Raw genomic sequence first — 24,289 nt, forward strand, 5'->3', positions numbered from 1 at the left:
CTTGATCCATATGTCCACACATACTGTTTACACCAACATGAAACAGGCTCTGAATCAAAATATAATAGTATTGTCCATTAAATAGCTACTGCAATACAAATGTCCCTGTTTCTGTGCTGTGGCTGTCACATCATATTCCTCATCATAAATCACTGTTTTGTATGTACTCACACTCAATTAAAAGATCAACAAATTCAAATAAAAACGGCTCCATAAGCTGCATTTTTCTATATGTACACATACAGAGGAGCTTTTTGAATCTTGCTCAAAAGCTCCTTTTTCGAATATTCATAATTTCCCTGGATCATTAGAGAGTAAAGTGCGCCTATTATAGGTACAGGTATTAACCGCAGCTTTTCATCACTGAGATTTAATTGGAAGTGAGGCAGTCGCACAGCAAAGTGGAGATGAGTCATAGCGATCTGGCATCCAGTGAAAAAAAATATCCAATAGGGGTTCATCTGTCACAGAAAACTGTGAGGAGACTGCTGCCAATACATGGCATTCATTATTCTGAGATCACATTCAAGACCTCTTCACCTACAAAGAAACTGGAAAAGGAACGTGCTCTCTTGATGCTGGGGGAGGTGGGGGAGCAGCTGGCAAATACAGGACTACGGAAGTGAGCAAATAGGTGTAGATGCAGATGCTTGCTATAATAAAGTCTTCGTCATCGGCTGCTTTAGAATATGCCAATTATAACTCTTTAAAGGATGAAAACAACCATTCTGCTGACAGTTGCTATTTAGCATTCGAGTGAAGAATTTTTGGAAAAGGCTATAAGTGCCTTTGCTCACGGCACAACTTTGTTGGGGAAAAAAAGATGCTGCTTGATCTATTTTAGATCATTGTAAGGCAAAGCTGGTTGTTAAGAGGCAGATTGGACAGCCTTAAAGAGAAAAAGACAATCTTGGAATCTTTAATCAATAGCAGAGTCCTTGGACTTGATGAGTGTGTGAAACGGTCAGTCAGCTGCCTGCATGTTTAGGAGGCATGTTGGATCTTACCTTTAGGCAGGGTAATGCCAGGTCACATTTATACCAAATTAGTTTGCAGAGAAGCTTTTCTTATTAGCCCAACTGCCACATACTGCACCATGTGTCCTAATCATGAGTTTAGGGAAGTAGCAGAGCAACAGAGGAACTCCAATCACATGTTTAAGGTCTGAAAAGGATGCAAATTTGAACAAGCACCTCCGCATCCATATTGTAACCACTGTAGATGCAGATTTTAAAAAAACAAATTCCACAGTCACCTACTCATTGGAGATCTTAACACTTAGACTAAACAGCAGTGAAGTGTCTTCACGAGGTGACGTGGGGTCTCTGTGTGTGTGCTATTTATAGCCAAAATAAAAATGCAACCTTGTCTACCTCGTCTAAATCACATTTTAATGGGTTTATTCTACCTTATATAGCACCAGCTGTATAAACTGTATAAAAATTCCCATTGTCCAACTGAGTTTGATGAACTTGGCATACTTAACTGTATATTTTCATACATAAGGTGAAGTAAAGTGTTGTTGAATAGGTTTGGGTGCCTCTCAAGAGAAATGGATCATGCTGTATCTGTTACAGGTCTGTGGCGGCAGACCCTGTATTTATTTAAGAGGAACGAAGGCAAAATAGCTTGGAGATAAACTAAAAACCTAAACTGGGGGAAAACTAAGCAAGCTCTAAACCAAAGGAACGTGGGAAAACTATAGAAAACAAACATGGAGAGATGCACAGAAGACCTGACAATGAACAAAGGAAGACAGAGGATTTAAAAACACAGAAGGGCAATGAGGGAAGTGGAAACACATGGGGAACACAGCTGAGACAAATGAACCTGACGCCACAGGGGAAGCAAAAACAAACACACTGGCATTGACCATCCGACTATCAAAATAAAACAGGAAACACTGAAACGTAGACACATGAGCTTGACACAGGAGGAAAGGCAGATGAGAGAGGGAGCGAGAGAGCACAGGGGAGAGAGTGACATGGCGGGCTGGGGAAACATGGAATGACACACAGGAAGGGGAGAAGAGACGTCTCGACAAGAAAACAGCAAATCTGGAAATATAACTGAACAATAAAGAGAACTCAAAACTCAAAAAATTGAAAACCCAAATATTCCAACACACAAATAACACCATAAACTTAAAAGGCGGGGTCAAATGACCCAGAACCATGACAGTATCTGACATAATCAGTGTCTTATCTTTTGCCATTGACTCGAGTTTCGTTTTATTGAAATATCAGTCGTCTTTTAGCTACGCTGACTGAAAACAGAACTGAAGAGAACTGTAGAGATCTTTGAATTAAAGCCTAAATATGCTATGAATGTGGTTGTTAAGAAATACCCATGATTTCAGTACTTGATTCCATGGTTGAACATTCAGCTATGGCTGGATCACAGCTTCAATGTCCAGTCACAGTTGATCTAATTCAGCAGCCGAGTAACAATATTTCTGTCCTTACAAATTAGTTCATAATCCCAAACAGAAAACCTCATCCTCAAAAAAAAAAAAAAAAAAACACATTAGGGATTGATATCGCAGCCCAAAAGCATTCAGCAATTACTCAGGTAAACATGCTTTCATCAAATGTAATTTGGACCTGACCTGAACAAAATATTGCTTTAACCTTGTTATCTTGCAAAGTGTACTGCACATGGATAGAGAACTGGGGCAACACTTTAATACAACCAATTTTAAAAAGCCATGTGATTTAGCCTAAAGCCATGTAGCAGGATTTCCTCAGAGTTGTGTTTCTACACAGCACAGATCTGTGTGGGGTGGCTTATAAACCATCAATGATGCCCCAGTCCACAATGACACATGAGGAGTATTTAACATTGTGGTGAAAAATTCCTATGTAGCAATTTATCAGATTATATGTTGCCATTTTTTATTTTGCTTATTGTATGCATCTTCACAGGTTGTTATTTCTAACAAAAGTCATTCACTGCTTAATACTATTAAAAATACACCTTTCAGCCATATCAAGCTGTGTCCTTGTGCCAGATGGGACAAACCGGCAGGAGGGTAGGACATGCAAACACTTGTCAGACAGAACAGGGCCGAGTTTGGATCTCAGTACTCTTTTGGCCAGTGGGCATTTCTTCGACTCCTCTGCCAGAACAGCAGTTAGAAACCCCCAGGGCCTTTGTTTACTGACCTAGTACAGAACTAGCATGTGAGCAGTTTGCAGAACCATCCTGCAAAATCACAAAACTGTCACCAGCTGCAACAACATTTACAATAACGTTCCCCTTCAAACCAGCTTTGTGAACGATGCACAGAGATATTCTGATCAGTTTTACCCAGATTTAAGTGAAATAAGAGCAGCAGTTATCACAACTTTATACATGTTGGCTGGATTGTGCAAACTAAAATATATGATTCGGTGAAGAACAGCTATTTTAGGTATTTAGGTGTCCATTAGTGCTTGTGTAATTGGGAGCCTATACGTCCCAGTTACAGGCCCCATCAAGGTATATACAGGTTAAAAAGCAACATGTGCTTCCATCCAGAATATGTCTTTTTCAGGGAAGGCCCTGCAAATTTCACTAAGACTAAACTCCAAACTGTATCTATCACAGCAGCATGACTTCACTGTAGACGAGTCCAAAGGTTTGCAGTTTGTTTTTGATCTGTTTTCTATGACATTTGCAGTAAAGATGTCACAATGTGACATTACAAACCCTGCAGGTTTGCATGCATTGGTACTGATTTTTTTTTTTTTTACTGCTGCCATCAAGTTGCATGGGCCATTTTTATGTTCCTATGCTTTTGTTCTTTTTTTAAACCAACTGATTGTCACATCTTTATTTTGAATTCCTCAGTAGAAAACCAGAACACTTTTAGAAACATTGCTGCTCATGTACTTAAAAGGTAGATCTGAATTCCCGAGACTCATTTATTGGCATTTCATACTTTTTATTATTTATTACATATCAGGTTTTATCTCATAAATGAAATATGACAGATGCCATGTGCTAATGTCAGTTATATTTTTTTAAACTATCAAGTGATCTACAAAACATTTTAATGTGTTAGATTAAAATCCAAACATATTTAAAGTATTTTTTGTATCTTTGCTAAATTTTTTATTTCAAATTAACTAAAATTACTTACGTCAACACTATCAGATATTTAGTATTGCTGAAATCGTCTGTCTGAGCATTACAACATTCAAAATAAAATAAAAGTTTAAGTAAGCATATATCTGTATCTGTATATCTTTTCTCCATACTAGGTAAACTAACAACTACATAAGTATATTATACAGACAACCCACTATATTTTTCTGCATTTTAAACTCAGTGTTTGTTTACTCTCTGGAAATTCTTCCTTGGTGCACAACTTACAGTTTCAAACCACACAAGCAACTGGACCATACAACCAGATTTTACCCGTGCACCAGAGATATGTAATTATATAACCACAGGGACTGGAATGTAGCTGTGAAATAAAGGCTGACAAACCAAGAAGAGCTCTTCCATGACCTGCTGTGACCTTTGGACTGTTCAAGACAATGAAAAAAAATTATGTCACAAGAACTGGAGATTAGGTTGGCATAGCCAGGCTCAGGGTGAAGACTGCAGCAATCTGGAACATCGTCAATGTTGTGCTACAGTTTAGTGAAAGAAATAGTATGGGCATTGTGGGCTCCCATCATAGTTCCTGAAAAAACAGCCACACATGTTTGGAATATCTAATCTTACCACTTTGAAAATACCTCTCAGGGTTTCATTTTCTTTATGATGCACAAAGTTAATGAAAACAAGTTTGTGGCAAGGCTAGAGGTGAGGCTGCCAGGTCGCCACCAGACACATGTGTCGACTGAAATTACTCAAATACCAGGAGACAAATCATCAGAGAAATCCATAGACTGTATATAAAAGATGGATGCAGTCACCTATTCACTTCTCGACATTTTGAAGTTGATGAGAGTAAAGTGATCAGGTAGCTACATCACTAAAACACAAAGACACAGTGTGAAGTAACAAGCTAAACAAATGGCAGAATTTCACTCACTAAAACTGAAAAACTGCATCACAGAGAAGCTCATAATTTATCAGATAACTCAAATAAAAATGATCAAAAAATCCCTACAGCACAACCATAGCAGACACCTAACAATACCACTGTCTATGTTGGCACACTTGTCAATCGAAGCAGTCAAGCCTCTTACTTGAAACCTTAATGTTTCCAAATGGATGAGAAGGGTTTGCATTTAAACTCGAGATACAATCTGATTTTACTTTGGTATGCACATACCAAAATATCACAGAGTGCAGCTCATAAGAGGTAACACTGCTGTGTGGTAATTATGTGCTGCTGTTGAGATATCATCACTGCAGCTACACGTTGCTTCTATCAGGCTTTCTGAGTTAACAGGAATGGGTAACAAAAATAAGATAGCCTTTGAACTTCTGGAACTGATTTTATTTTCGCACTATATTCATGCTGCGCAGAACTGCATTAACACCAGATTGAGATCCCGGTTCTGTTTGTATGAACATGAATGTTCTATTAATAACAAGTTGTAAATGAGGTTTTTATCTTCTGCCATCACCAGGTCAAGACTTTTTCTCATACAGAACCATTAGATGCTAGGTGAGAATGCTCTTTCAGAGAGTTACTGGCACGACTTTAGACTCTGCTCCTGTTTTTGAGGATGTCTAATCACTTAATTTTATGTTTTTCCAAAACCAGTTCCATCTGATTCCATCCAGTGCTACTGTCAGTCATCTATCTATTCATCCCTCTATGCATTTTGTACATGCTTATTTAACTCTGGGGCACACTGGCATTTGAGATTGTCCGAGCTGACAGTAGGCGAGAGGCAGTGTACAACCCAGACAAGCATGTTCTTTCACTGATACCAAAGAGGTTTTCATATATTTGGTATCTCATGTTAGTTTCACACCACCACTACAATTTTTTTTAATTACACTTTACTTTTATAGTGTTTTTGGATTACCTCTTAACTGCCTTAAAATCATATAAAAATGTAAATAATTTCAAAACAACTGTTTTTGCATGGGTTCTCTCCGAGTACTCCAGCTTCCTCCCACAGTCCAAAGACATGTTATGCTAGGTTAACTGGTGATTCTAAATTGTCCATAGGTTTGAAACGGAGTGTGAATAGTTGTCTCTTTCTGCGTTAGCCCAGATAGGCGACCTGTCCAGGGTGGTCCCTGCCTCTTGCCTATGGTAGCGGCTTGGCTCGAGCCTATGGATGTCACATTTGATACTGTTCTAATAAAACATACCAATATGCATGATGAAGCAGTGGTATTAGTTTGGTTTCTGTCCATAAAAAAACAGGAAGGAGAGAGCAAAACAAATTCCAAATCTAAGTATTTCTAATATTTTTGTATTCTATATTTCATTAATAAATTACTTAATCTGAGCTATTTAACATTTAGGGATTGATAGTTTGGTCATTACAGTTGAGAACTGGCATGGATATGTTATCATTTAACTATGTGCATGGCTCTGAAAGTTAAAGTTGTCATTAACACAAACCGTTAGTCAACTCCACACTGAACCTCCGATAACTGCTGAGAAAACCTGCAGCATTCAATAATAAGCTGAGTGGAAAATCTGTGCTTCCAGAGCAGCTCAAGTATTCAGTCTTCTGGGGGATGTGAAATCAAATAGAACTCACCTCAATGCTGTCAACAGATCCATATCGGCTGCCTGGCCCTGAAGGACATGTCTGACCCCAAGCACAGACTGGGTAGATACCGCAGTAATATCATAAATACATTTTAGCTACAGTCAACATCTGTGAAGCTTTTACTTTGTCATGAGCAGGTAGAGGGTGGCTTAAAACCAATACAGGTCAAGACTGCAGAGTCAACATTTCAGCTGAAAAGCAAAAGGCAAATATATTTGGAGAGTTTTTTCACTTAAAATCTCACCATGTGGTTTCATGAGATAACAGCTGTCTTGGGTTGTTGTATTTCATGAAGATTACTGAAGCCACGCATTATCATGACCAACACCACTCGTTCCAGTACACATATATAAGATTATCTGAATAAACAAAGGTGGCAAGAAGCAGCTGAACACATCATCATCATACCATTTGTGAAACTCGACAACTTTATGTTTTCATGTCCCTTTTTTTTAAAGTTCTGAACCATATTCAACAAAAGACTTTCAAACCGACATCAGACTGAACCTCTAAACTGTTCTGACCGAAAATGTCAAGATGACATCTCACATAGGAATTTAACAAAGTAGCTCTGTGAGTGGATCTTTCACAGAGCTCATTTATACTCACACCTGACCTTTAGATATTCTGCCCTCAGAGGAGGATAACAAATATTTGATCATGGACTGAAAAATACACATTTTATGTTTGATGGACAGGAACAATATGTAGATTAGGAATAAATTAATGGGACAATGCCCCATTTCAAGGTGATCCTGCCTCTCATGTCATACTTTATTTTTAGTTAAAGTTTGCTTTATGTAAAAATCTCTAAATCTCTGCGTTCTTTATGTTGTGATCTAAATTTTAGACAACAACAGAAACAATGACTTCTGTAGTTTGTTGTATCACTGACACCTCTGGATATTTCCCAAAAGCATGCAGCTTGCTAGATTGTGCCAGTTGAAGTTTCCTTACTTCTGTGATGCTGTAAAACATTAATAAGCGATAGTCCATGGTCATAAAAGATGCATGAGAAGGCAAGAGCAATGCACAACATACACAGCAACAGTCACAATAGTATCACAATAGTCTAGGGACTTATATTAGACCATGGGGTAGTACAGAAAAAACCCAATGACCAAATGGCCCTCGATGAACAAACACTTGGCGACAGTGGGAAAGAAAAACTCCCTTTTAACAGGAATAAGCCCCCAGCAGAACCAGTTTGAGGGAGAGGCAGCCATACACAGAGACCAGCAGGAGGTGTCTAATTAGACTAATGTTACTAACAGACAGTGATCAGCGCCACTGAACTAATTTGCCAGTACAAATCAAACAATAACTATAGCTACAGTGTAAAGCCGATGCGCAACTACCTTACAGCACAATGACTGACTGGATCTTAAAAGCATAACATTTTCTCTAAAAACACAATTCTTTTTCAGCATGTCATTATAGTCCCACTCACTCAGTTCCTGAAATAATGTTGTTTGTGACTTTCTGTCTGTCTTCTAATTAAGTGCAAGGACACGGTTCACATAGATTGAGTTGGATATAAAAATAAAAAAAATTCTAAAATGAGTTGCCGGTGTTCTCGGTTGTATTGACGGACCACTGCTAACACTGACAGATGCAATCAAACAGTGGGGCTATACTTGAATGCATTTGTCTTATTTAATATTGGCCTTTTATATAGAGATTCCTATGTCCATCTTTCCATCATCTTGGTCCTTGTGGACAACAAAGCCAAACCACAGAAGGGTCATTCTGCCGTCTGCATTCCTGATAATAAGCCATGAAATAAAAACAGTCAGCTCATGTTCCCTCTCTAATTTTTTAATTGTTGTCTGGGAGAAACAGACACATCGATTTGTTACCAGATGGACAAGTCTTTGAACTACCTGTAATAACAGATGGAGTGTGGGTGGCTGCTGAAAGGTGTGTTCGCACGGGGAATGGGAGTTCATCCACAGCTGGTGTAACCAGCCAGAACTGTAAAAATCCTCAGAAGCTAAGAGCGAACATGTGTAGATTCAGTCCAGACGGTTCTCATATTTCCTCTTTTTTCCGAGGTCGTCATTTAGGAACGTGGTGGGTAGCCGAAAACGTAATATGGTGACGATTTGTCACCTAGCGTAAAATGTTACGCTTTGGGAGTGAGAACGTGTTGATAAGCCAGTTGTCATACAAATATTTCATGTAGATAAGTTCACCAACATATCCAGCAAACACAACTCGAATGCCTTATGTTCAACCACCATTGAAATGAATGGAATCCAAAATCACTCTTTTAGTCATCAGCCAACCGATATTTCATAAAAATACTGAACAAAGATCAGCTAACCGATAAATCAAATGGTTAATAAATATATGGGACCTCTCTATTAAAACCAAAGGTCTTTTAGGGAAGTAGAAAATGTTCCTTTGTTCCCGAGACTAAATACATGAAACAGCTACTTGTAAATTTTAATTTAGATATATTGAGTTTGTCCTAAGAATCCTGTAAAACAACTATCCACCCGAGGCCAGCACACCTGGATATAAAGTATTTTGAAAGGGTGCAAGGCTGAGGGTAGAAGAGGAGGGGCGCTGTTTCATATTAAATGTGTTCATCATATGTTCTCCAGAAAGCATCCCGTGCAGCTATTGTTAAACTAGTGACTGAATACGAAACAGTAGAGGAGAGTGGAATCAAGCTGACAAATCCTCATACCATGCTAAACTTTAACATAACCTACATGTATGCACGCAACTTCCTGCCTAATATGGTTAGTGACTTAAATTTACAATTCCAGCTCATTTTTGCACTTTGGGCGCACAATAATGCAACAGATGAGCAGTCTACATGATAGGTCCTTCAGCTGGCAGAGAAATGGATTCACCTCAATGATAGATGGCCTCCATTTGCACACCTGATAAAATCCTACTGAAAAATGTTATCATCTCCTCTGAAGTGGATGGTGCCAGGGTAGATCAATTTAATGTCATGTCTTTGACTAAATTCCAGGACTGCTGTACATAATAGATTTTCCATAAAAACAGAAAAGAAGACGGAAAAGCATGAGGACATTTCTCAGTGAGTAATGTCTCAGACTCCTGAAATGTGTCTTGCAAATCAAAAATGGCCACGTGGAGACTGCCTCCTTTGTTAAAATCGCCATCTTTTTAACATTCCTATTTATTCTATTTATCCCTTCGTATATTTTTATATTTCTCGTATTTTTTTATATATATATATATATATATATATAATATATTATATATATATATATATCTATATATATATATATATATTATATATTATATATTATATTATATATATATGTGTGTGTGTGTGTGTGTGTGTGTGTGTATATATATATAATATTCTGTAACTCTGTAACTTCGGTCGTTGCTGTGCTTTTTTGGAAATCGAATTTCCCAGAGGAACCCACCCGAGGGATTAATAAAGTTCTATCTTATCTTATTAGGAATGTTTACAGCCTGTTACTAAACAGGGTTAAACCTCTATGGATAGCTTCCCCCCTTGAATGGTTCTATGGGTCAATTCTTTTATAAGTCATCTTTTTGGATACTTGAGTTAAGGACATGACCAGTTACAGCTGTAGCGAGTTTGTGTGTAAAAGCCTCACGTTCACTCAGTGGAGAAATGATGTTGTTCGTGTCTTCTGATTTCTGTTTCTGTTTTGATGAATGTAATTCAGTATTTCATGAATTTCTTACTTTGCACTAGCAGGTATGTGTCTTTGTGTGCTGCACACGTTTGTTAACCAACTGGAAACGACTTTTTCAAGTAACTGTAAGTTACTAAAACTGCAAACTGTAAGTAAACTGTAAGTAACTATAAGTGTGAGCTATTAAAATCCACAAAATTGGTGTAAATAAATTCACCACAATGCAGGAAAGTAGGTGCTTATTGTTTAATGGAGTGCAATCAGTGAGTAAATAGGTAGAAATTGGTGACATCAATCATAAAAGGTTCATTTTTTGGACATTTTTGGACAATTTCCCCCATCCTCCAACAAGCCGTGCATATTCCATGCCTTTGGTTCCAGACTTTTCCCTTCCCTGTTCACACAACCTGCACAATATATGATCATTACCATATTCAATGACCATTAAATGGCTGAAATTTTGAGCACTTCACTGAAATACTTTGAAAAGGAAAGTGCATATCTGTTTTGCAAGCAAGTTCTTTTGATTGTAGCACAGTGTGAGTAAAGACATTCACATCATAAAGAATACAACCCATAAAATATTAGAGCAGGTTCACAACAGTTCTCTGACAACAGTCACGTGGAAATCTGCTGACTGAGATGACAGTTATTGGGGCTAAAATGCTGTCAAAGGCAGACAGCCGCTAACAGAAAGGACCGCTGAAAGCTAACGCGAACAACAGAGCTTTCTAAACCTTCAAAAGGAACTTTACAGGTGTTTTATGAGTGAAGGTTTGTTTGGTCTTAAACCAATTGCCATGATTAATGACGAATGCAAATAAAACTGTCTCTTAACACTCTGGGCATCTTTACACTGGTATCTCATACATCAAACACTTCTTGGCAAAAACTCAGGAAAAAAAATCTAATTTGTACTGTTCTGTTCCAGTAAACATTATGTGCTCCTGCACTGCCATGAGATTATCGATAAGCATGACTCAACACAGAGCTCCCAGAGGGGTCCGATTTATTTCAAGGAAACAGTCACAGCTGATTTGAATCTTAATACGAATTCTTAAAAGAGTCTTTCGTGACAGTTCAACTGCATCCAAAGCACCATCTTTATGCTAATTGCTACTAAAAAAGTTGATGCAAAGGTGATGCAACGGACGATCAACCTCATAACTCTCATATCTGCTATCGTATGCATTATGCATTTCATACATTGGTGCTAGAAGAGCTGACTAGTAGTCATCCAGGATTAAATGAGAATGTAATTCATTACGGTACTATGATAATGAATCACACACTCCAAGGAGTAACACATTACTGTTTTAAAAAGTAACAAGTAAAGAGTAATGACACTGGAGCCTGAACAAGAACACAAAGAGGCTGAACAATCTGAAAATTCAACTGTTCAACCCCAGCGGTCGTACGGGAGCTTTTTATGGTATTACAATATTTTAAAAATATGTTATTGTCTTATTGTCTCTTATATATTACTAAAACTCATTTTAGAAACTGAATCTAAGGTCAGATCATTACCTTTCAGACAGCACAAAGTATGCACTTTGCATAAATAATGTCATTTTTTTCTTTTGTGTTTGCAGTAATTTTCTTTACATTTTTCACATGAACTTGGTTTAATCAGGATCAGCCCAACTAAACCCAAACAGAACAATCATAGGCTGCTATCAATAAAATTCCTCATTATCATCACCAGGCTATCATATGATATTATATGCAAAATAATTTACATTTTTACTTCTGTCCAATCAGTTATCCTTTTAACAATGAGTCACGGGTCAGTGTTATTGAATCAGTTCTAAATATACGCAACAGCAATTCAGCTAACTTTGTTAATGATCACACCATAAGGTGGCCTCTTTATTAGGGAGACACCTGCAGGGCTGAAAAACACAGACAAACCGAATAGCCACACGACTCAATCCCCACAGCCTCCTGTGTCAAAATGACCATAAACAATCAGCTGTTACAAAAATGAACATAATCAACTACATACAACTGTGGATAAGTACAGATTTGGTAATCTACATCCATCAGAGGTGACTAAAATGAATAACCAGTCAGTGTGTACTTTTGCTAAAACCATGTAGCACTCTGATACTACCAGTAGTGATATGTTCTGCTGCACGTGCTCCTGAAACCACTGAGGGTGTCCAGAAAAGAACATTGGTTTCATACATAATTAGAAGAGAGATGGCATCCATCATACTTTAGATGGAGCTAAAGTAGTTCTAGAAATGTGAACAAATGTATTAAACACCACGAAACACGACTATCCAGAGCTGGGACCAGGAAGCAGAATTACAGACTGATATGCTGCTCTTCAGTTCCTCTCCTCCTGTCTTCTCCCCAAAACTTCACTCCGGAGAGAGAGAGTGTGTGTGTGTGTGTGTGTGTGTGTGCTCACAGACCACCAAATCAAAAACCAATAACCAGCAAAGAACAATTTAAGTACATGAGTATAGTAACTCCACCAAAGGGGCTGCTCTAACATGAGCTAGCTAGCTGTAATTGATTAATATATAGGGAAATGAAGTTAGATGAAAGATGAAGAATTACTGCAGGGCTGAAAGAGACACAAACAGGGTGCTGAGCCAGGTCAGAGCAGTGTTTAATGGAACGTGTGAAAAAATGGACAGGTTGCTGGCGGTGTAGAGCAGCAGGGAAGCGTAGCTGAACTGAACACAGAGTCACAGAGTGTGGAGAACTAATCCAAGAAAAGTAAAGTGAAAATCTGTAGCGGAGCTGCAGAATCGGATGGGTTTCGGGCTTGAGGAGAAGAGCTGATGAGGTGAAGTGCTGTGAACTGAGTCGCAGCAGTGAGAGAAAGGCTGCACGTGAAGCACAAATGAATTCTTTAAAATGTGCTTCCTATGCTGTTGGAGCCAACTGTGAGATTAGTTTTAAAATGCAGGCAATAAGTTGTTCACAATGACACTGTGCAACCGAATGTGATCCAAAATTAATTTGAACTTTGTAAAACTAATAAAAAAAACCCAAAATGAATCTTAAATACTTGTTTGTATCAAATTCTATTTAAAATTACAAATTTTAGAAGAAAATTAAGTAATAACTTCTTCAAGAAACAGCTTATTTGTCGCTCAGTCTGGCCAGTTTTTTGGAATTCTGGTGCCTCTAATGTCAAAATCCTCACAGTTATAATAATAATAATAATAATAATAATAATAATAATCTTTAAAGACCCTCAAGGTCACCTTACACTAGAAAAGCAAAATAAAAACATATACACAAAAAGCAAACAAATAAAATCACAACTATAAAACTAATGAAGGTAACAATCCACTACGGCCAAGTAATAATGACGGCTGTGCAGTCCTGAACAGACGGGTTTTGAGAGGTGATTTAAAAGTAGAAAGAATTTATAAACCAGAGATCTGGTAGAAGTGCATTCCACAGTCTTGGGGCAGAGCAACTACGGGCTCTGAGTCTCATGGACTTATTATTATGCCAATAGAGCTTTCAGACTGCAGGCTTACTTGTAGTTCCTAGGAGGGAGAGCCTTTGGCTATCAGAGCCCTCTACTATGTTAACAGATACTGTCTGGTGCCAGTACAGGAGCCTCCAGGGTGAAAACCATTACAGTCTATTATCAAATTTTTCATATAGCTCGACATAAGCTTTGTGCTATATTCTGTTGGTCCAAGAGTTGAAAACAAGCCTTATTGTATTGTTACTTATGGTTACATAGAAACTCTGTTGCAGTTATTGTGTGAAAGCGTGTATAGCTAATAAGCATCTCTTTCAGCTCACGTCACAGCTGCAGAATAATGCATTGTAAATGGATATACTAACCATCAACAACAAGACAAACTGGAATTGGACCACATTAAGGTTTAAAGTTTCATCATTTAATGCTGGCGATTTTATCTTATGTTAGATATTTTGAGCTGTGCACTGACATCTTCACCTTTCTGCACCACTTTCTATCTGAAAAATTGTAAAATATCATTTTATCTATAGTTACAATCAAAGAGGCTCCGTTCAGTTGTTCCCTTATTCATGAGGGTCCACTCCATTTGATTTGGCACATTTGTGATGCTGGATGTCCTTGGCGACCCAACCCCAAAGGAATCTGCAACACCAAAACTTGTGAAACTTGTAACCAGCCTAACACACCTACCATAGTGCGAGAAGCAGCATACACCCTGGACAGGTTGCTAGTCTTTTGCGAGGCTAACACAGAGAGATGGTCTTGGAGAGAAAAACAGCAGATTGCCCATTCATTCTAAACAGAGATTTTTTTTATAGATGCCAATTGATCTCACAGCTTATCTAGCAAGTTGGTCCCCCTTGAGTCTCCTGTAAAAGACCTTAGGTTTATCCACAATGCAACAAACAACCAAAATAAGCTACTGGGCTTCTTGACAACCTTAATGGGCCACAGACACTTTGGCGTGTATTAATCTAGTTTTAGACTTCACTTGTCAAGCACTGCTGCCGTGCTTACAGAACACCACAGATCCTGTTGTAGCTCCACAACAAGAGGAGCCACTGTAAAAAAAAAAAAGCCCTGATGTGACACAGTTTGGTTACGGTTATTATCCACAAAAATATGTTTTAATTGGAAATTATATCTGGTTGACACCAACACAGACAATAAAGACCTTTCAAGGAGGAATAAAAAAGAAGGTTAATTAACTTTTCAATCTCATACAGTGATCAGACCCCACAGGGTAAGAGGAACATCATGGGAAAAGATTTGGTATATTAGAGGAAATAGTCTCTCAACTTTGATTGAATGCAGTCCTGGAGTTTGTGTTCACCAAGTTAGAATTTATTTCTCCCCTTTGGGTCTGGCAATCTATCAATTTCTCATTACCATCTGCCTTCTAATGCCTGTCCTGATTGTGTGATAAATCACCACATTTTGCACTTCTCATGTGCAGGGTTGCAGGTTTTTTTTAATGTTTTTCTATTAACTCTTTTGAAAGTTTACCCACATCATAACAACAGAGGGTGTAACATACTGAGAATAAACATTAACAGAATCATATAAAGCAGAAGGTCTCTTCTACCTCCAAAACAGTCTCCATGAACATTTCACTGCAAAATGTGTTCTCTCCTTTTGAAACTTTATTTATTCTTCTCATCTTCTGCATTCAAATGGCAGCCTGTCAAGACCACCCTCGGGGTTCAAAATCCACACTGTTCTCTGTGTGAAATGTATTTCAGCTTTGGCTTTAAATCAAATAAATAAATATATATTTTTTAAAAGAACAGCTCATATTTCACAGCTCTCCCACAGCATCTGTGGCATATGTGCTTACTCATAAAGTCAAAACGATGTTGTATTCCGGACCAATTTTCATATGTCTTCTGGCAGGGAACAATTCTGACTCGCGATTTGCTGTGAAATCTGAGCTGCTGACCAGCGAGATGTTATTCCCTGCAGCGCTGCGCACACACATGTAAACACACTGAAGTGATAAAGCCTCGAGTCCAACTTTGAAATAAACACCCTTTCAAAAGAACAGCTCTTGGGATGGGTGAAGGACGTCCAGGGGATTGTTCATTCTCCGGTCCCTTTGAGGGAACGCAATGTGACACAGAGCTGGCTGAATAAACCCTATTAAGTATGAGGCTTTAAAGCAGGTTATACAGCAGCTACTGCTCTATATGATGCAGAGGACATGCTCATAAATGGTCTAGAAATCATATTTTTAAGGAAATATTAAATTAATTCCATATTAAAACTTGGGTTGCAATTTGAACTCACAGAAATACCAAAATATAGCGATTAAGGAAGGACAAAATTTCAGCTGTAGGGATTCCAAAATTCAAAATGAATAATTAGTTAATAATTAATTTTCTTATTACCTACTCGTGTGGTTATTTTTTGCCAGTTTCACAGATCAAGGCTAAAGAAGTCAAATGTCTTTTTCATACTCAAACTGAGATGACATTAAAGCAAAAGCAACTAAGCAAATAATTCCCAACAGCTGATTGACTTAATACCCCTTACAGCCAGATTAGTTACAACCACTTTGTTCTGACCTGTAAAAAAAAACCCAAAAAACCAAATGATAGTAACGATCCACCCCTTAAGAAGGACGTCTTCAAATTCTTCTTGTGAACAAATGCAAAAGAAAAATGAGCGTGATGTGAACCGTCTACCGTCTGTTCATCGAAGTCTGATATACTTGATTCTTCTTGGCTTTTAAGTCTGCTCACGTACTTGCATCCAAAAACTATTAGAAACACATTACTGCGCAGATCCAAATGTGTATTAATTTACAGCTGAAACTGGTACCCAGAATATTAACAGAATTCTCTCTGTTTGAAACAAGTTTGTTCACGTGGGCCTTATTTAGCCATTGTTATGAACTTCTAAGTGATGGCCTGTAAATGGCCTGTATTTTATAGCGCTTTCTAGTCCCTAAGGACCCCAAAGCGCTTTACATATCCAGTCATCCACCCATTCACACACACATTCACACACTGGTGATGGCAAGCTACATTGTAGCCACAGCCACCCTGGGGCGCACTGACAGAGGCGAGGCTGCCGGACACTGGCGCCACCGGGCCCTCTGACCACCACCAGTAGGCAACGGGTGAAGTGTCTTGCCCAAGGACACAACGACCGAGACTGTCTGAGCCAGGGCTCAAACCGGCAACCTTCCGATTACAAGGCGAACTCCCAACTCTTGAGCCACGATCGCCCCAGTGATGAAACAGAAACTCACATGTGCACACGTGAGGTCTGTGTGCATTCATTTATCTGCTGATTTCTTGTAGTAGTTCCAGGCAGCTTCACAGACCCTAAGATGATGTCTTCAAATATCTTTTTTGTCCAGGCCAGCCAAAGCCAGAAAAACTGCAGATTTTTTGTTGTTTTGCTTTGAAGAATTCTAAGTGATTAGCCAGTTTAGTCAGATTTACGAGTCAGTTTATTTGAAAGGGATACTGCCCAACGTGTCGCTTAATGTATCAGAAATCTGTGTGCGCAAAATATTTCCAATTTATAAAAGCTATTCAAATTTGACAGATCCTTGTAAACTAAGGACAGGCTGAAATCCTGACTTTCAGCAATAGAAAGGAAATGTGTTATTATTATTAACATATGCATTGCTCTGTCTGTTGATGTAAAAGATAAATGACAGTACATGCAACTGTGCAGCTAGTCTTGTGTATAATCACGGATTTCTCTGCTGTATATAATGTTTGAGCCTGAGCTGTGTGCAAATGCAAAATACGCTGGAATTCACTTAATGAATGTGGATTATTAAATACCCTTAAAACCTCAAATCCCTTTATTGACTTTCACTGCAATTCAAAAACTATGATGTACTGTATGTGTAGCCCTCCATTAAAGCATCCAAAAGTATCTTGAATGGTAAAATGACCCTGCCTAGAAACATTATATATTGTTCTTTATATCACTGATCCTTCTTAAAAACTTAGCAATGGACATGAAAACTGTAATGTCAAAAGAATCTTCTACACACTTCTGTTCCAGATCCCACAACACATCACACGTGACCTTGATAAGAGCTGGGTGACCTTGTGTCCTACGTAAACTTTAAACATTTAAGCGTAAACAGGGGAAAGCAGCCCTTCCACAGAGGATTAGCGCATAGGGAGTAAAGTTGAGAATAACAAGATCCCACTGTAGCAAAACACAAACAGACTCTGAAGCAGCTCTTACTTCACTGACTACCCGGAGTAACAGGGTGACTGTGTGGTGACAGACTAACATTATCCACTCCGTGTCTGTGTGTTTGTGTGTAGACGTCTGTCAGAGGGCCCACGAGGAACAGAGCTCTCCCATTGGTCCTCCAGTCAAGGCCAGGACTATATGCTGACTGTGGTCAGCACAAAAAGAACAGCTGACGTGGCCCAACTGTGGACAGAACACAGGGGACAGGACTCCCTGTCAGCTGTGTGTGTTTGTGCATAAAAGAAGTGATTTTGACCAAACTCTTATGTAATACAGTTTTACAAAATTTCGGGAGAATTCAGAGACATATCTTCCCCACTTGGAAACTAAAAAGCCATAATAGGACGGAAAATCCCAGGAGGTGAAACGAGCTGCCATCATCTGTGTCGCACCAAGAGCTATTTATAGTCCCATACAAGTGGTAAGCAAGTAAATATGATAATGATGTCATAGGTGAAAAAGGGCTTTATTGCATCACGCACTGCACACATAAACAGCCAGGTTATTGCAGCAGAAGCAGCTTTTCTGAGCAGAACTACTTTTTGTGAAGGCAGCATTTTGAGCAGCAGCTGCTGTTGGTGTCTGAACTTGTGCAGGGATCATTAAACGAGCCATTAGACTGTAGAGCTGATCATTCACCACTGGAGATGCTGTAGTTTCACATTTACATTAAAAGCACATAGGAGGATGTAGAACGTGAAGGAAACCATGACAGCACTGTAATCAGAGATTTTATCACATCGTATCTAATATCCCCTCAGGCAACGTTATCAATACTTTCACGGCAGCAAAAAGGCTCATCTCAAGGCTTCAAACCCAGCCCTCACTATCCAGCGAGTGAAGTCACGGTAACAACATTCATTTTTTATGTTGTCTATGTGCAATATAAAAGTCCAAAAAGTCAGGACAATGTATTTACAAAATGAGTCTAAATTTATACCCGTAAAAACATTTCAAAATGTTCCTAAGTCAGTCGGAACAGTTGCCGGATGGTAGAAGTTATTTCAAACTAACACCACAAATCCAAATTAACAGTGAGTAGATTTCCATAATTTGCAAGGAGCAGTCAAACCACCACTGAAAGAAAAGAGGAGAAATTATCCATAGAAACTGTGACAAAGCCCATTTTAATGCACAGGTCTGATTTTCTCTTTGTGGTCAGCAGTCCGGCAGCTTGTACATTAAAGGCAAATGTAATGTAAAAATGATAAATGTAATCGATGCAGACAGCATCTGACAAAACTGCCTTATTTTACAAAGCCAATAGATATTTTGGCTGACAATCACAAAACATGTCAGAATATTGCAGCTTCAGCTGCTTTGCTTTCAAATTGTTCTTAAAGTTTAGTGCTTAAACTTCAAAAGATAACTTCAAGGTGTTTCATTCACTGGACAGGCTTTAAACAGAGATCATACCCTCCATACAGTATTATATTTTTAAATGCAATTGTATTTAGTCAGTTCCCAGCAGCTTTGATAATAAAATAATTGCTGTAGTCATTTATCACTTTCTGCTATTCTCTGTTTTATGTTTTCACACTTTATAGTTCAAGCAATTCACCACAAAACAAATTTTCAGATGACTCCAGAAAGAAATCCTTTAATGCAGGGCTGTATGCTGTGTATCTTATATCTCCTGGAAGTCAAACGTCTCCGTCAAAGCTTCGTTCATAACAGTGAGCGGGTTTGTGACAGAAGGGATATTGAAAAAGCTAACTCACTTGATGATAGCAAGTGTTTCAAGTAATGTGCAAGCAACTTGAAAGAATCACAAAATAAATCCAAATGGTCTTTTTCATTAAAAGTTTATGCAAAGAATGCCCATGAAGTGGTTACTGCCCAGTTGAAGGCTACCAACTTTTATTTCACAAGGTCTGAATGAACATGTTTGTGTAACTGTGTTGTATTCCATGTTACTTCAGTTTGGCGATGGTAGGAAGGAAAAAGTCCCTTTCGACAGGAAGGAACCTCCTTGGCTCCATATTTTCATTGTTAATCAAACACAGCTGCTTGCCTATGAATTGTGCTTATTGGTTCCAATTGCACTTGCACTACAATCACAATTTCAGTTTGTTTGCTGGAGGAGGAAAATAGTGGCACAGTCTACAGCGTGGTTATGGATATTGCTTTTAATTTTATTGCACAAAAGGATGAGAGTGCGATGGTGAAGTGCAAACTGCGTACAGAACAGAAACAAACGCATTATGCTGCTAACAAAACTTCAGCTCTTTGCAAGGGTCTGCACACAAAGCATGCTAAGGCTAAGCTAACCAAGAATCCAAGTTGATGATGAAGCTGAGTGAGTGCTGACCCCAACCCAGCAGCCTGAACTTCAACAGGTAGATGAACTTCAACTGATGAGCAGTCAGTTTGCATCCTCTGTTTCCGCCTGTTCAACTGTCTATAGCACAATCTCTGTGGTGACCACTTTGAAGTCTGCGTGTGCTGCTTATTATTTTTATTTTGTACTGTTGCTTTGTGCTCATACCTAAATACTAAAGAATTGAGAACTGATAAGGAACCTGCGTAGGGTAACTGCTCAAACTGTGAAATCAAACAAGGATGCATATGGCCCATGAAGTACATGAACAAGTAGACTGTAACATTGCTATATTGGTGATCAATGTCTCATGTTAACTTTGCATTTCATGTATTGATTGCATAGATTCATGGAAAATTAATCGACAGTGCAACATTTCTGAAAGCGAGCAGCTTGAGCACTCTGCAGTAGTCCTGGATGGACCTGCTTTTTCAGACATTTCCTTTCCGTGTCCAATTTGAGATAAGTGTCTCAAAGTGTGTGAAATGATATATATTTTTGAGTGAGAATTAATAAATACTTTTTTTTAATTTATATGTCCATCATATTCAAACATAATGAAAAAGTACAAATAAGTAATCTCATCAGCAGGGAGCAGTGTCCTGAATGTGTAAAGCTGCTTGTTTTTGTCAGTAACACAGTGCACAATAAATCCATGGGGAATCCTTGTTTAGATGCAATACCACAAGAGTATCACAGCCTGATTTTGTACTTCCATCTGCCATGCAGTTAACCCAGCATGTTTAGGCAGCTTTGATTGAACATTTCTCTCCTGATAGTGGCACTCGGCTGCTCTCCAACACAACTACGTCTTTTCCAATTGTAAAAGCCCTCCACTTTGGTGAGGAGTCCAAGTCAAATTGAAGGTGTTTGCATACATTAATTCCTCATCTCACTGAGAGCTCCTGGCACAGGAAATGTATGACACACAGCATCTGACCACTCGCCTGGGGTTGAACTCTTAACTAAGCAAAGGATGCGTAAACTTGTTTCCTCACAACGCAACTACAGACGGGTCGCGCTTTTCTCTCCTGCGAAAATACAAAGTCACACCCACTGATTCAGACTTCGACCACCATGATCCGATACAGTTTGAGCTCCACACAATATCATTTTCATGGGGTTGCATATCTATTGAGCGATGCGCCTGACGGGATCCATTACGCAATACGCGTGCACAGCTCGCACAGCCTTGTGTAAGCCTGAAATAATCCCTGACAGTGTGCACGTTACACGGACAATTAAAGAGCTGATCCGTGACAAAGTGGCGAAGAACTGGGAATTTGGTTTGGTTGTTGAGATGAAACAGACACACAACATATCTCTCCAGCCGCGAAGCGAATAACAAGATGAGGAAAATAAACTTTGACAGCATCCTATTCAGCCAAACCAAGCACCACCCAATGCCAGATAACTTACTTTTCCTGCATGACATTCTCTTTGATGGCTCCCAGGGCGGAGTGGTTGCCCTGTTGGAGCCTGCAGGTGGCCAGGTGCCGTTGGTGCTGATCTTTTAGACAGACGTTTTCCTTGCAAAGATCCGTCACCTGGAGCTCCAGCTCCTCAATCCGGACCCTCTGCTTCTCCAGCAGCCCCTGCTGGGTCTCGATGATCTTATTCAGCTCCTTCAGATACTCCGCCGCCTTGCTGGGGTTCTCTGTTGGGTTCTCCATCTCGTAAAAGCCCCGTTGCCCGTCCATGAAGGCGATATCCACAAAAAGCAAAAGAGCAGCCCTCTCCTTGTCTCTCTCTTTCACTCCTCTCTCTCTCTCTCCCTCTCTCTCTCTCTCACGCGCGCGCACACACACGCTCGCTAGTAGTAGGACCGCGCGCAGTCAGATCCACAGAGTCTCCTTCGCTCCGACATGGCGTGTTTATTGTGCAGTAGTGGCGAAGTTGACCGCGCTCGGTGCGCTGCTGTACGCCGCTACTGCCGCCGCGTCCACGAGCTCTGCACCGCAACACTCTAACCTCCAGCCTGCCGCTCCGCACACGGAAAACTCTTTAACCCCTTCACGGCCGGCGGCTAAGCGCTCCGCCTGCGCTCAGCTGTCTCGCTCACACTCACTCTCACACAGTCACACACACACCAAGTTTGGGTTTTGCACGTGGGTCTAATCAACAGGTAGAGCGTCGCTGCTCCTTCACACAGGTGCAAACCCACGTCACTGCATAACTGCATGTTTATTCAGGTAAAAGGGGAAGCTTCTACATCAGTCCACCTCTGTGCGATCCCAGGGGTTAGTCTGATTGCAGTCTACCCTCAGGATATGCTGTTCGCTTCAATAAAACAGTGAATTCAATTAAAATTAATGGTGTGGTATCATCATCTTGTTTTGTTTTTACCAAAAAATTACCAAATAACTTCCTGGCCAACTTATCAGCGTTGCCAGCAGGATCCACCATAGATTGTACGGCTGATTGTCCATCCATCCATCCATCCATCCATCCATCCATTATAGTAAAATTATATATTTTTTAAGTCACGAAGACCTCTTAGACAATATGCTAGTTTTATTACACAGTAAGGCAGATAGTTTCAAGACCCCGAGAAGAGGGGAATTGGCAAGCTTGACGCTGGTTGTGTGATCAAGATGCTACCAATATGAGCTCATTCAGTAATCAAATCAAATCAAATCAAATCACTTTTATTGTCACATCACATGTGCAGGCACACTGGCACAGCACATGCGAGTGAAATTCTTGTGTGCGAGCCCCACAAGCAACAGAGATGTGCAAACACAACAACACAAACGAGCAAAATACAAGAATGGCCAACCTGAAACTAATAAATATATGTACAATATATAATAGTGTATGCATTTCTGGATGTGTATACTAAATATTTTCCTACGTGTGTGTGTGTGTGTGTGTGTGTGTGTGTGTGTGTGTGTGTGTGTGTGTGTGTGTGTGTGTGTGTGTGTATACACATTTTTACAAATTAAATAGTAAAAAAAAATAAAAAAAAAAAATAATAATAATAATAATAAAATATATAAAATATACAATTAAATGATGCAGAGTACACTCAGAAGTAAATGTTCTCAGACGTAATATGTGCAAGATAATTGTAAAGGGGGTGTTTACTCATGATAAAAGTACTCTTAAATGGCAGTAATCTTGTAACATTCACTAACTTTAAAAGCAATATTGCTCCAGAAGCCAAACATTAAACTGATATCTGCAATGGAGTTGCCAGCATTAACCTGTGTTAAAACACAGGTCTTTGTATTATGAGCTACACATTTTAGTGCACAGCTGCTTTGCTTTTTAATGCTACATTAGACTTTATTAAAGGTGGGCTATAATATAGACATTATGCTGTCTTCAGCATTAGAATATTCCCTTTAAGAGGAATCTTCCGGCACGAGTACAGGTGTTAGAGGGAAGAGAGCTCATTAGAAGAAAACCAGAATCTATTAAGAAAAGAGATCTTTTCAAAATGCTGAATTATCGTCTCTGGAGAAAGGGCACGAAAAGGGGAGCGCTGTTGGTACTGTAACTGCAGTGTCTCAAATAGCAATGAAATTACCATTGTTATATATAAAGCCCTCATCCCCCCCTGAAGCTCTGCAGCCAATCACATGCACATGCAGCTGCTGCTGGTGCATTTTTTCCTAACCTTCTTCAATACCCCACACTCCTGACCTTTGGTTGGTAAATTGCTATTCTGGATGCCATGCACCACTTGGTTGGGCCTCCTCATCCAAGCATTACCATATATGAACGTGGAAGAACAGTCATGTCAAGAGCAGCCAAGCCAACTGCTGCTCACTGTAGCAGGTCACACTGCTACAGTGGATGGATAACTTGTGTAACAGTGTGACTTCTCAGCTTGTCAGTATTTTTTTTTTTTGCCCGTCCCGTTTGGATCTTTAGCCATCAGAATTGTTGTCTGAAGGCCAAGAAAGATGCCAAGTGGATTTACTTTACCAAGTGGATCATCATG

At 39.3% G+C, this 24,289-nt stretch overlaps 1 protein-coding gene across 5 annotated transcripts in view; it reads right to left on the reverse strand.

Moving 5' to 3' along the window:
* Positions 1-22,316, reverse strand: part of iqsec1b (IQ motif and Sec7 domain ArfGEF 1b) — a 239,909-nt gene extending 217,593 nt beyond the window's left edge. For 4 of the 5 annotated variants that reach the window (XM_014337529.2, XM_014337528.2, XM_042225861.1 and 1 more), the window contains exon 1: positions 21,760-22,316. In XM_014337529.2, coding sequence (XP_014193015.1) covers positions 21,760-22,040 — 281 coding nt within the window. In that variant the 5' untranslated portion in view covers positions 22,041-22,316. The remainder of the gene's footprint in view (positions 1-21,759) is intronic. The other variant, XM_014337535.2, reaches the window with a different exon arrangement.
* Positions 22,317-24,289: the final 1,973 nt, after the last annotated feature.

Source organism: Haplochromis burtoni, unplaced genomic scaffold, assembly GCF_018398535.1.
Source record: "Haplochromis burtoni strain Fernald_Lab_line unplaced genomic scaffold, NCSU_Asbu1 Contig_186, whole genome shotgun sequence".
In the NCBI taxonomy this organism is placed as follows: domain Eukaryota; kingdom Metazoa; phylum Chordata; class Actinopteri; order Cichliformes; family Cichlidae; genus Haplochromis; species Haplochromis burtoni.